Source organism: Taudactylus pleione, unplaced genomic scaffold, assembly GCF_031769625.1.
Source record: "Taudactylus pleione unplaced genomic scaffold, aTauple2 ptg000726l, whole genome shotgun sequence".
Classification (NCBI taxonomy): domain Eukaryota; kingdom Metazoa; phylum Chordata; class Amphibia; order Anura; family Myobatrachidae; genus Taudactylus; species Taudactylus pleione.
In genome coordinates this window covers 6013375-6026330 of record NW_028285128.1, presented here as the reverse complement: position 1 = coordinate 6026330, position 12956 = coordinate 6013375, and the positions used below count along the sequence as shown (strand labels likewise).

Sequence of the window (12956 nt, the reverse complement as noted above, 5' to 3'; positions counted from 1 at the left end):
TTGAGGTGACTCCTAAATTCCACTTGAATCAGGTCATCGTGATTCAGGCATTGGGCCAGATTGAGTCTTCACAGAACTAAGGCATAAATGTCAGAAGAATACTAGACAGTAGGGAGTCTGATTATCTTCTGACCCTTTACGATGCTTCTGCAAGTGTGAGGCTGGTATCAAAATTTATATATAGCTAGATGAGTCACTTCGGTGAAAAGTCATACTTTAAATCTGTTTTCGTATCAAGATAGTTCATAGTTTTTTACAGGTATCTAAGGGTGCCACTTTTGGTTGGAAGATGTTGGGCACTACAACTCTTTGAACCTACCCACCCACAGAGACAGATTTTTATACATCAATTCTTGTTCTCTGATTCCATTAGAGGGCGCTGAGTTACCTGCCTTATTATGCTCTTGTTCTGCTGTTAAAGTTTAACAACGTTAAGTGTTTTTATGGATAAAATGTTGTTTTCTCTCTCAGTTCTGCTCTGTGGGACTTTCTTACTAAAATTACTCACTTTCCTGCAGGATGAGAATATAGAAGTGGGAGGTGCTTAGGTGGCTGGAATATTTTTGCATTGCCAATGTAAGTGTTATATCCCCATAGTTCCAGTGTCTGCTAATGGATTAAGAGAAAAGGATTCAACATAAGTATTATAAACATTTTCAGATAAAATAATAGTATTGATTCCAATGTAAGCAAATGGTTACTTTTGCTGAGAGATGTTTTAGTTGCATTGTCTATTCTGTACTCAGGTTGTGAAGGCACTGGTTCTCACCTTACACCAGGAATGGCTCCGTGTACGTCGTTTAACACTACTCGCAACCACTCCGGAGCAAAACAAGTCGCTGCAACTTCTAAGAGAGACTTTGATGCTGCTTCACAGCCTTTTCCAGAAGGACAAAAACTTCAGTGAACACTGCTTGGAGGTCCTCCACCAGTACGACCAGGCTGTGCCCGGGGTCCGAGCTATTTTCAGGAAATATAGCATCTTGAATGAGAGTGAAGGTTGGAATCACCATAAGCTTTGTACCGTATATTAGAATTTTACTGCAACTTAGCTTGTACAGTAACATGTACCTTTAAAATTGGTGACATTCATTGTCCTTTTGATAAACGTGTACTATTGAGCATGATATGAAGTGTTATGTTCTTGGTTATCTATAATTTATCCAACCATCTGTTACAGAGTTTGCCCTGGATGAATTATGCCCTCCTGAAGTCGAGACTGAGGATGAGAGTATGGACTGCACATGATTCGGGCTACATTGCACGCCTCTACACTTTGGTTGATGAATGTGCACAAATAAAATGTTTTATATAGCAATGAGATCTTTCACCATTGTTTGGAAAAATGTACAAAACTGCCTTAATTGTTTACCTTTTGGAACAATTTCTATGAATTTTGCCTAAGTACTGTATGTTTTAAAAAAAATGACAACTAATATTTAAATATAAAAATAATCTTCTAATCAAAGCGCAGAGCTTGTGAGTAGTTTTTTGACAGTGCATCTTGTTTTACTGTACCATGTCCGTTCATATGAAAGGGTTCAGACCAATTGCTGAAGTTATAGGACAACTATACAGGATAGTGATAAAACAAGTTGCTCTATCCCCACGTGTATTAATGTACATTAGGATTTTATTTATATTTTTAAAATATAATTTGTAATAAAATTGGTTTGATATAAAATGAACAGCTGCATTAGTTTTACATTATAAAAGTATTTGGTCATAACAAACCTTTACTCTTAACTACCACTACATGTGATACATGGAGGAAAGTATTCGCTGTGCAATACAAACTTCAAGGGGATTTATTTTACTTGAACTATGAAAGATCAAGAAAAAGTAAAGAAGAAAAGAAACTTTGACTTGTGATTTCAAATATGATGGGACAGGAATTAATCTAAGGACATTTTTGTATTATATAATATAGTCCTGAACATGTCTCTTTGATTCACAAAGGAAGAATATAAACCTGTCAGGAGGCGTAACTGACTGTCCCAAAAAAAGATTAGTGTGGTGGCTTTATTATATAAAGTCGCCGTATTCTATTAGCATGACTTAAGATTCTCATTTAATACTTAAAGGGAATAACAACAGATGTCCATACTAACACTTTATTAAATTAGCTTTGCATTTACTACTCCCATGTTCTCCCCAGGATCAATTTCACAGACGCTCCACTTGGCACAATCCTCAGAGTCAACATCAGAGTCGCACTACGATTACTTTACTGTGACAGGCTCATTAACAGAGATCCCTCCCCCGTCTTTAATAGGCAGAGTGCGGTTTGGATGGTGGGAACATTATCGAGAGCGTCGATGGAGAGAGCAGATGTGTACTGTGTCTGAGCATGCATTGTGAGTGTCTATGAGATCTGTGTCCAGCCAGCAAGTGGGTAATATCTGTGAGAGTCTTTAAAAAGTGTATCTGTCTCCAGCCAGATTATACTGAGCCCACCCGGCTACTTTTTAATGTCACCCGGCTGGGGAGAACACTGGGTAGAAGCTGTACATTGCTGTCCAGTCACATCTCTATGCTGTGATTATGTTATAGCGGGGCACAAGTATACAAATGTGTTACTCCTGATGTAAACGTAATGCATATGCTACCCCTGCTCGACTGACTGAACATATGCATGGAAACTCGTGCTTCTATATGCACGCATCGCTTCTTGGTTGCGCTGGACCAAATCTACATGGGGCCCATTCAAACAGAAGACTGTCCTGAGGCAAGTGTTCAACTCAGACCTCTCATTATAATACGGGGTAAGACTACAGCTCCAGATATACACCGATATATTTATGTAATAACTACCTAGTACAGTATGATACAATAAAAAGTCTTTTTTTTTTTAATTGTTGTGAAAAGCAGGTTTTGCAAGCTTTTTGTATCGCGTGTCTAATAATTAAGAAAAATGAGTGAAAAAATAAACCAAATACTCCTTAATGTGCAAGATTTATATTGATTATTAGTACTTTTATTCCAAGCACTCCTTAATATGTTTAAGTATTTGCCAAGCAAACCACTTTGCCTTCAAACATTTAAAAAATGTTAATTCTAATATATAAAGTGTGTTTTATTTCTGTCTTATTACATTATGTACACTATGTAGACATGTGATTGGACACCCAAAGTTTCAGCTGGTTTGGCATGGGTCCACTAGTTGTAATGCATGGTCACATTAACTCAGAGAAGTTTAGAGATGTTCTCGATAACTAAATCTGTGCTCCCTACATTGTGGCAGTTCTATGGAAACAACAAATGTTATTATCAGGACGACAATGCCACCTGTCCTGTTTCTAGGGAGACGCTGGACTGGTATACAGAAAATTTTGTTACACGGATGGAATGGCCAGCTCAGAGTACAGATCTTAACCCCATTGAGAACCTGTGGGACGAATTGGAATGACGGGTGCTTTGTAGGCCGACCCGACCTCCTTCAGTATCACAGTTGGTCACCGTACTTAAGGTGGAATGGCAAAACATACTGCCTGCTGTTGTCCAGGAACTTGTGGACAGTTTGCACGTGGTGGACCTACAAAGTACTGATGTAAAAAAAAATCTCATTGATCTATTTGCTCTCAGTGTGCAATCACTTTTGTCTACATAGTTTACTTCTTTTTAGTGTAACAGGCTGTAGTAACTATTCCCTGTTGTCTGAGGTACCCTGGGTTACACACATCATAGGTGGAAAATATTGCTTTTATCAATTAAAAAAATGTTTGTTTAGGGAACTTTTGTGTATAATGTACTGTTATATACTTTCATAGCATTTCTTAAATTGCTGTTTAATCTATTTTCTAAATAAGTATTTGACACTGGAGTGTCTGGAAACGTGTTTCTCTGCGGCAGTGCGATTTGGAGGCACACAACATACGAGACCCAAAAACTTTTGTCTCGGAACTTGTGCAAAAATGAAATCCTTTTGCAGAAGGGAAATGGTTGTGTGTGTCTTTGCAAAGATGAAACCCCCAGTGGCATAACTACATTTAGAAGTTTTGAGTACCAAAGGGCTAAATTAGGCTGTGTACACATTAGGCCAGGGGCTCCCAACCACGGTCCTCAAGGCACACTAACAGTCCAGGATTTAATGACAGCCATACTTGAGCACAGGTGATTTAATTAGTACCTCAGTTATTTTGATTTCACCTTCTGTGCTCAGACATGGATAGCACTAAAACCAGGACTGTTAGTGTGCCTTGAGGACCGAGGTTGGGAATCACTGCATTAGGCGATATATTGGACAATATGTAATTTTGAGGCAAATTGGAACAACATATTGTTTAATTCACAAAGTGTGTACACTCAATTGTGCATTCACATGCGTCATTCATCGCATCTTCCCATCTGATGAGCTGCACGTCACATGGGAACAGTCTGCAGATCGTGCAGTGTGTTTGCTTAACTGGAAGACCACAAGATATATTGGTCCAATCTATCTGAAGACATCACCGGAACTTCCAGTGATCCACACGATTGCAGTGTGTACAGGAGAAAAGATTAATTAGATACAGTGCTCCGACATTATATATCGTGCTGTCGTTCTGAAGATTGTATAGTGTGCACAGTCTATATCGTTTGTTCTGGAATGAAGGGTAATTGGAATGAACATTTGTATCTTTTGTACATTGTTCTGATGGTTACCTGGCCTTAAGCGCTAACGGTATAACAATATGTGCCGTTGAATGGCTATAGACTATTGCATATACTCTAACTACTGTGGCAGTGCTGTGTAGTCGGATGTAGGCAAAGTATACTAGGCAACCAAACTGCATAATTACTTAGACAATGCGGCAGAGGGTTCTGTTTGTGAGAGCTTACATTGTAGATGGGATATGGGCAGACACAAAGTGAGAGCTGAATTGTGTGTAGGTTGCTGGAGAGGGGCGGTAGGATGTTAGGTTGAATAAAAAGATGAGTTTAAAGTGTCCACTTAAAGGCTGAATAAAAGCCTAATTGTGTGTGGCAGGGTATTCTAGAGGTTGGGAGCAGTGCAGGAGAAATCTTGAAGGCGGTCATTGGTAGAGAGGAGTTGGCGCATGGGAGTATGTATCTAGATATAGTGAGAATCTGTCTTAACAAGATTGATAAAATACAGCGTATCGTTTAAGGAAAATAGCGTCTTCACATTATACCTGCCTTTTGGCTTGCTCTCCAATATACATGGGTCCATAGAATACTTTCTTTAGTTTAGTGATAACTAGGATGCTCTCTGTGTAGTATGATGGTCAGAAGAATGCTTGCACTTTTGCATGGTGGACAATAGAATACTCTACTGTAAATCAGTTACCTGGATGATCTCTCTGTATTCAAGTCACTAGGTTGCTTTTAATATTGTATATCGATTACTTGGATGCCATCTGTATTGAATATGTGTCACTGTGATGCTGTCTATATTGACTGGAGCCACTTGGATGCTTTGTAATAAATTTTGGGGTGGGGTCACTAGGATGTTTTCTGGGTACTTGTGTACTTTATGGACTCATTGCAGAGAGAACCCAATGAATGTTTTAAATGGTACATGTGTACATTACGTACACAAGTACCGAAAGTTGACCCCACTTAAAGAAGAAAGTTGTCCCCTTGCGGGCTTGCTGTGCCCGCCATGCTTCGGGCTCGGTAGCTCACTACGCTCGCCACAAGGTTATATTCCTCCTCTATGCCCACTTGGATGGTAGGGAATGACGTCAGGGTCCTCTCCGTGAAGGGGATTTAGACATTGATAATAATAATGTGTAGGACACTTGGGTTCTCTCTGCAATGAGTCCGTAAAGTACACAAGTACCGTTTACTGTATAGCATGGCACTAACTAGGATACTTTTATGTACTGTATGGTGATCACTGGAATGTGCCCTGACTAATGGGTTAAACTCTTCTACCTTGATAGACAGAAGAAAATGTACAGGCAGTGGAAGGTGTAACACCAGACTCCGCCTTTCCTTCCATGTCTTTTTTTTGTCTTCACAATAGATAGGACCTTATGAAGCTGCAGAGGAGACGTGGTCAGAAGGTGTTCCTTCCCTCATGGTAGGCCACATGGAATCGGAGAGAGGTGCCTGAAGTTTCCGTTGTCTATATAGTAGACATGGTGGCACGGGTCCAAGCTATGTTAGCATGGGCGCGTTGCTTACAGATGACATGGCATGCCTGCAGTGGGCATCAGGGAATTCGCTGCATCCTGATTCATGGAACTTTTCTGGAGCATGAAGCCTGAGCCTGCCCCCAAGAAGCTCAAAGTAATCCCCTCTCTGGTGTGGTGCAGTGAGTCAGGTTAGGTATTTACTGTAGTATGTTTTTTTATTTTCCAGTACTCTGACAATGTTAAAGGGAAGAGAACCAGCAAGTCTAAACACTTCATATGTGGTGCCTGTGATCAGGAATTACATGATGAATCTAGATTATTTGTGTATAGGATATGTTCCCAAAGGCGTCAGGATCAGCCTTCTGAACAATTCAAAGCCCCTTTAGAATATAAGCTCTCATGAGCAGGGCCCTCTACACTTGTGCTTCTCCTTATACTGTCATCTACTGCTTACTTGGGCGCCTAACACCTGGTTGCTTACGCCCTGTAGCTTATTTGAGTACAACATTGATGCAGCAATGTATATAAACCTTGTTCAGTACTGTAAGTCACTTGTTGCTTGTTCACTTATTTGTCTATGTACTCTCTAAGGCGCTGCGGAGCACTTGTGTCGCCATATAAATAAAGGATAATAATAATGAAATATTATGTGCTCAAACTAGCCAAGGGGTGAAGAGACCCATGGCACAGGTGGCATTAGAGATGATGGAGCAATATTTACAATCCTCCCCAGGTGTGTCTGAATTCAGATTATGCTTCATATCAGAGTTAAGAATGAGACATTTATTTTTGTATTTAACCCAGAAAGGGTACCCAGGAGGTTCATGTATTTTGGTGGAAGTCCCCAGAAACTCTCTGCGTTATTCACAAAGTGATAAATTATATGATTGAAAAAGAAGTTAATATAAAAAAATGTATATGATGTATACATTTCCTGATAATGGCATGGAGAATTGGGATCATGGGCCTGATTGAGAGTTGGGAATAGAGCAAGTAACTCAGCATCTGGGTAATACATGCTGCACTGCAGGTGGGGCAGATGTAAAATGTGCAGAGAGTGATGCTGGCCACACTATATTTTACCCGATCTGACCGATTCCGACACATTGGATTGACAGATCGTGTAAAATATGGCCTAATCGTGAGTCCCCGCTGGTTGTATATCGCATCGTCAGATCTGCGGTGCAGTAGCGCAGATCTGACAATCTAGGACACGATGCACTGTAAAAGTCTGGATGCAGGAGAGATCTATGAAGATTGGACACCAAATTGTGTGCAGAGCTGCCGGGGAGAGTTTCAAGGGAAATCGTACACATCGGCTGATGGTGTGCAGATCGCCATGTGTGTGGCCACCTTTAGATTTGGGCGGGGTGTGTTTTAAAGTGAACTCTAAATTGCAGTGTAAAAATAAAGCTGTCCAGCATTTGTGTGCTACATGCACATTATGTACCGTGCATGCAAAAAAAAAATTATGTATTTGCCCCCCTTGCATTGCAACATGGTTTGTCCAGGTACACAGTTACTTGCTATTTCCAAGTCTGAATCAGGCCCTTTGTATCTTAAGTGGATTCAGCTGTGGCTGGTATATGTTTTACTATGGTGATTAGAAGATGGAGGCCCATTGAGATATGCTGCTGTTATGAAAATGAAGAAATACTTTAAACCATTGCATGCATCATTAGGGGTGACCATCAACACATCTGTTGCTATGTCATCTGTCCCTAGAGCTGTCCTGTGTATATTCCAATACACAGGACAAAATTAGCAGATAGTATCTGCTCAAAGATATAGAGGTTATTAAAGAGGACATAGATTTTATGCGACAAGCATAAAAAAAATAAAAATACCTCAAGGTCTGTTGTAGCCAGAAGGGTCTTATGGTTACATTTTTGGTCAGTGACTTAACAGTCCAAGAATAGCTTATTAGCAGTGGTATTCGAACTGGGTGTCCTTTTTGGTAGAAAACTGGATGAGATGCTAAAGAGGTGATAAGAGAAGAAATTAAACCAGTTACAGATGTCCGATAGAAGATCTATCTTTCCTCTGCCCATATCTCTTTCATACAATATTTAAAAGAGGGAAGCACATATCGCCATGGTCAGCAATATTCATGATAGTTTTCAGGGAATAGTTCCAGATGTCCTATTCATTCTTTCAGTTTTCTCAATACACAATGACTGGCTGCGGGGACAGTGCCTAAACATTACTGCCTGAGGCAGAATTCAAAAATTCTCAGACACATTCCTATTGAAGACATAATGAGGAAAATATAGAACAGTATTGGATCTCAAAGGTCTCAACAAGATAGAATCAGCATGTATTATATGACATCAATTGATCTCAGGATGCATACCTAAAGTACATATGCCCAGTGTGACACCATCAGAAGTTTCTGAGATTTTATTGTCTGGGATATCACTTACAATTCACTTGACCTACAGTTTGGATTTTTGACAGCACAAAGAACTTCCACAAAAATACTAGTGTTCTTGATGGAGGCAGTGTGAGTACGAGATGTTTCATTCTAGTCTTATCTGGATGATATAATAGTAATAAGATCCAGACAAGAGGTCCAGAACAAGACTCAGTGGGTGCTTGCTGTCCTGACAATACATGTATGGACCATCAATTACAATAAAAGTCAGCTGCTGCCATCACAGCAACTCCAATTCTTAGAGATTCACACAGACACCAAGAGTCGTAACTTTCATCAGAAATTCAGGCCTTAGCTTGCAGAATACAGTTTCACAAGGACTCTTCTGCAAGAGAATGCTTAAGGATCTTGGGAATGTTTTCATCAGCCATCAGCATATTACCCTGGGCGGTTTGGCATCTACAAACACTACAGGGAGAGATGCTAAAACTTTGGGACCACAACCCAAGCACTTTACAACATCTGGTTCGATTGTCACTAGAAAACTGCATTGGTGGCAACAGCAGCTGCAAAGACATACAGAAGGGGTGCCACTATCGGAAACTCAGTGGTACATCCTAACAATGGACTCAAGTCTCAAAAGTTGGGAAGCCCATCTAGAGGACAAACTAGTTAACGTTCAGTGGATCCACAATGAAAGAACATTACACATAAATGTCCTACAAACAGGAGCCATATACCAAGCAGTTTGATACTTAGCCCCTGTGATTGCAGGGAAACATCTAAAGATAGTCTTTGATAAGCAGACTAGTAATTTAGTAATTCATTAGTAATTTAATATCATTAAAGGCTTTACATGTGGCAGGCAAGCAAAATCATCTTACCAGATTTCATCACAAAATACATCCAGGCTAGTGGGAGCTAAACGTTTATTATAGGCTGACCCAAAAATTCAGAAATCCACAAGTAGCCCTAATGGCGTCAGGCCACAGTGCAAAAGTAAACTGGTTTTATTCCCACCACAAAGACCCCTGAGCAGAAACAGTGGATTTGTTGACAACCCCATGAACATTCAATCTGGGGTATGTATTCCCTCCATTCCCATTGATTACCAGACTACTGAAAAGAATCAGAAGAGAAATAGTTCTGGTCATATCAGTACTCTCCTTCTGGCAGCAGTAACCAAGTTTTGCAGCAGCAAAACTCGTGTTTTACAAGAGGAGCTGTGGCCTCTACCTCATCGGCCCAATCTGATACACAAGGGACCTCTCCTCCATTCATACCTAGTAAGACTTTCACTGCTGGTGTAGAAACTGAGAGGACACTATTGAAAAGGAGAGGATTATCACTAAAAGTAGTGGATTTTCTTATGCAAGCCAGAAAGAGGAATTCATAGAATTCATATGAGGTCTATTATATAGTGTGGAGGACATTCAGAAGGTAGTTTAATGGAAACAAAGCCAGCATTTCACAGGTGCTAGATTTCTTTCAAGAAGGTCTCCAAAAGGGCTTAGCACTTTGTACACTATAGCTGTAGGTTTCAACTTTATGGGCTTGATCCAATTTGGTGCAAAGGGATTGCAAAGAAACTCAGGCAATGGCATGGTAATTCACCACCCAACCCCTTGCGGCCCGTTTTCACCCCGGACTTTTTCTTCGCAGACTCATAGGGCTGCTTACAAAATTGTCCGGAGGTACTGTAAATGCGGTATACAGCCGCACTTACTGCGAGTAATTAGCTCCTAAATGGATGTATGTTTCTGAAAAATTGTTTAAGGAGGAACTAATCTAAAAGTTCTTCCAGGCAGCAAAAAAAAACAACCAAAAACATCCATATAGAATAGGGGTCAGGGAACTTTTTTCTTTTTTTACCTATTACCTAAAAATATATTTAGATACGCCGACGTTACCCCCTCGATTTGAAAGGAAAGAAATCATATAGTAGTGCCCCCATAGTTATGCCCCTGTAATAGTGCCCCCATATAATGCCCCTGTAGTGCCGCTTGTACAAAAAAAAAACCACTTGCCTTAATCCCCGCTCCTGCATCCGCCGCTGTCCTGTCCGCCCGGCTGCTCCTCGGAACTATGGGAGAGACATCATGATGTCTCTCCCATAGTGCGCATGGAGAGAGCCGGAAGCTGGAGTTCAGAGGAGAACTCCGGCTAACGCGGCGCTACAGGGAAGGAGCCGGGCGCCCGCTGGTAATAACATCTCAGTGGGCGTCCGGCTTAGAGCCTCCCTGCGGCACAGCCGGGCATGCATATGAATCTTTCTATATTATAGAATGATTCACATGCATGCCGGCTGTCAGTCCATTACCCCCAGGAATTTCATTTTTACCTCATGTGGGGTAATTTACCCCTGTTCCCTGACCACTGATATAGAACATGGGTGGGCAATAAGCAGCCTTCCAGTTGTTGTAGAACTACACATCCCAGCACACCCTGCCATATGTTTGCTATTTGGCTATGCTAAAACTTGCAGGGTATGCTGGGATTTGTGGTTCAGCTGCAGGGACGCTTATTGCCCACTCCTCATATAGATCAATGGTAGCACCATGGGACCTAAATTTAGTTCTAGAGGTGTTAACTGAAGACCCATTTGAATCTTTACAGGACATTCCTTTGAAAATGCTGACACTTAAGTGCTCTCATTTGGGTGGCTATCACTTCTGAAAGAAGAATTGGAAAACTTCATTGACTTTGGCACAAAGTGCTGTATATATACAGATAGGGCGGGATTGAGAACAAATCCTCAGTTTCTTCATAAAGTGATATCAAAATTTCTCTTCAATCAGGAAATTATTCTACCAGCCTTCTATCCTATGCCCAAAGCTTCATACTGAGGATTTGATCAGAGTAATTTTGTTTTATCTACAGAGAACCAGTATACTTCGGACCACAGATCAATTATTCATTCTTCTGAAAAGATCCTAGGAAGGGTCAAGCTCTTGCAAAAAGTATTCGCTCTCCCTACACCTACACGTGTACTCCACCTACTAGTGTGCGGATTCTGCCTGCTTGTGTGTTGTCTCTGCCTAACCTGGGACATGCTCCACCTATGGTTGCAGTGACCACCCACTTAAACCTCAACAATGTTCTGGGGTCGGTTTACCTAAGAACCTACTGGAAACTAGTTACTGTACATAATGCCTGGGGGAGGGGGCTTGGTCATTTAAGATTCTTAAAGCTGGGAATGTTAGTAGTGACCATTTACTACTATACAATAGTTTGGTGTGCGTGCGCCTGTGTAATTTCTCACCCAGGGCAGTAAAATGTCTTAAGTACAAGCTCTGCATAAACCTTCATATTGTTTACTGTAATCTGCTCTATCCCATTTGTAAGATGCCGGTATAGTACTGGAATTGTTTCTTTATATTTATTACAGACCTCATTTATTAACAGGGCTTAACAGCTTCCTGTGCTGGCTCCGCCCCTTTGCACATGATGTTGCGCATAGGGGGAGGGGCAGCCTGAACCCGGAAGTGCACCTGTGCTCAGAGCTGTATACATGGCAGAGTGCCTGACTGTAGCGTCCATAGGACACCATGGGTGGCATTGCTACAGCGATGATGGCTACAGGAAGCCGTTCCAGCAAGGGCAACGGCAGTGCTGCCCACAGCTCTGTGCAGCAGCACTGGTCGCACACCCCTAGTTATGACACTGCTTATATAAACGTACAAATGCCACACAGATTAAACTCATGCCTCATAACCTCTTAATATACTGTAGTCATGGTGGCAGTGTCTTTTCACCAGCTTGGCTGATTAGAAGTTAAACTACTGTAGGACTGTGTGTTTCTTTTGATTTGTGTATCAGTGGGTCTTGTGTATACTGTACATACAGCAGGTCAGTATTACGTATATCTGATACTGCATAGTATTATGCTGTGTTCTTTGTGGGACGACCACACCCACCCAGGGTGCTGGTCTCACTGATTCAGGTGCATTCCTCCGTTCGACACTGGTAAAATAGTGAATGGTATAAACATAAATCTGCATTTACAGTACAAAGTAGGAAAACATACCCTATTGTGTAGCAAACCTTTAAATGTTATTTGTCTAATACAGGTATGGGGAATCTCAGGCCCGGGGGCGCAGTATAAAGCCCACGGAGTCATTTGGTCTGGCCCTCTGAGCTTTGGCACCCTGCAGTCAGAATCTATGCAGCAGTGCTGCCAGGACACTTCAGACGGTCACACCGCTGTCCTTACAGCTCCCCGGTGCATCCTCAGGATGCTTCAGGCAATTGCTGCAATCACTGGCGATTGTGACCCCGCCCCTTGTGATGTCACATGGAGGGGGTGTGGCCTGTACTGGGCCCGCGAATAATGTTATATATACAGTCAGGTCCATAAATATTGGGACATTGACAGAATTTTCAGATTTTGGCCTCTATTCACCACCACAATGGCTTTGAAATGAAACAAACAAGATGTGCTTTAACTGCAGACTTTCAGATTTAATTTGAGGGTAATTACATCCAAATCGGGTGAACGG

The 12956-nt window shown here is 41.4% G+C and overlaps 1 protein-coding gene across 2 annotated transcripts in view; it reads left to right on the top strand.

Moving 5' to 3' along the window:
* Window positions 1-6535, top strand: part of ATRIP (ATR interacting protein) — a 92444-nt gene extending 85909 nt beyond the window's left edge. The window contains exons 13-14 of one of the 2 annotated variants that reach the window (XM_088456914.1): window positions 747-999; window positions 1181-1627. In XM_088456914.1, the coding sequence (XP_088313040.1) occupies window positions 747-999; window positions 1181-1248 (321 nt within the window). In that variant the 3' untranslated portion in view covers window positions 1249-1627. Of the gene's footprint in view, window positions 1-746; window positions 1000-1180; window positions 1628-5971 lie in introns of those variants that run through there. The other variant, XM_088456915.1, reaches the window with a different exon arrangement.
* The last annotated feature ends 6421 nt before the right edge of the window (window positions 6536-12956 follow it).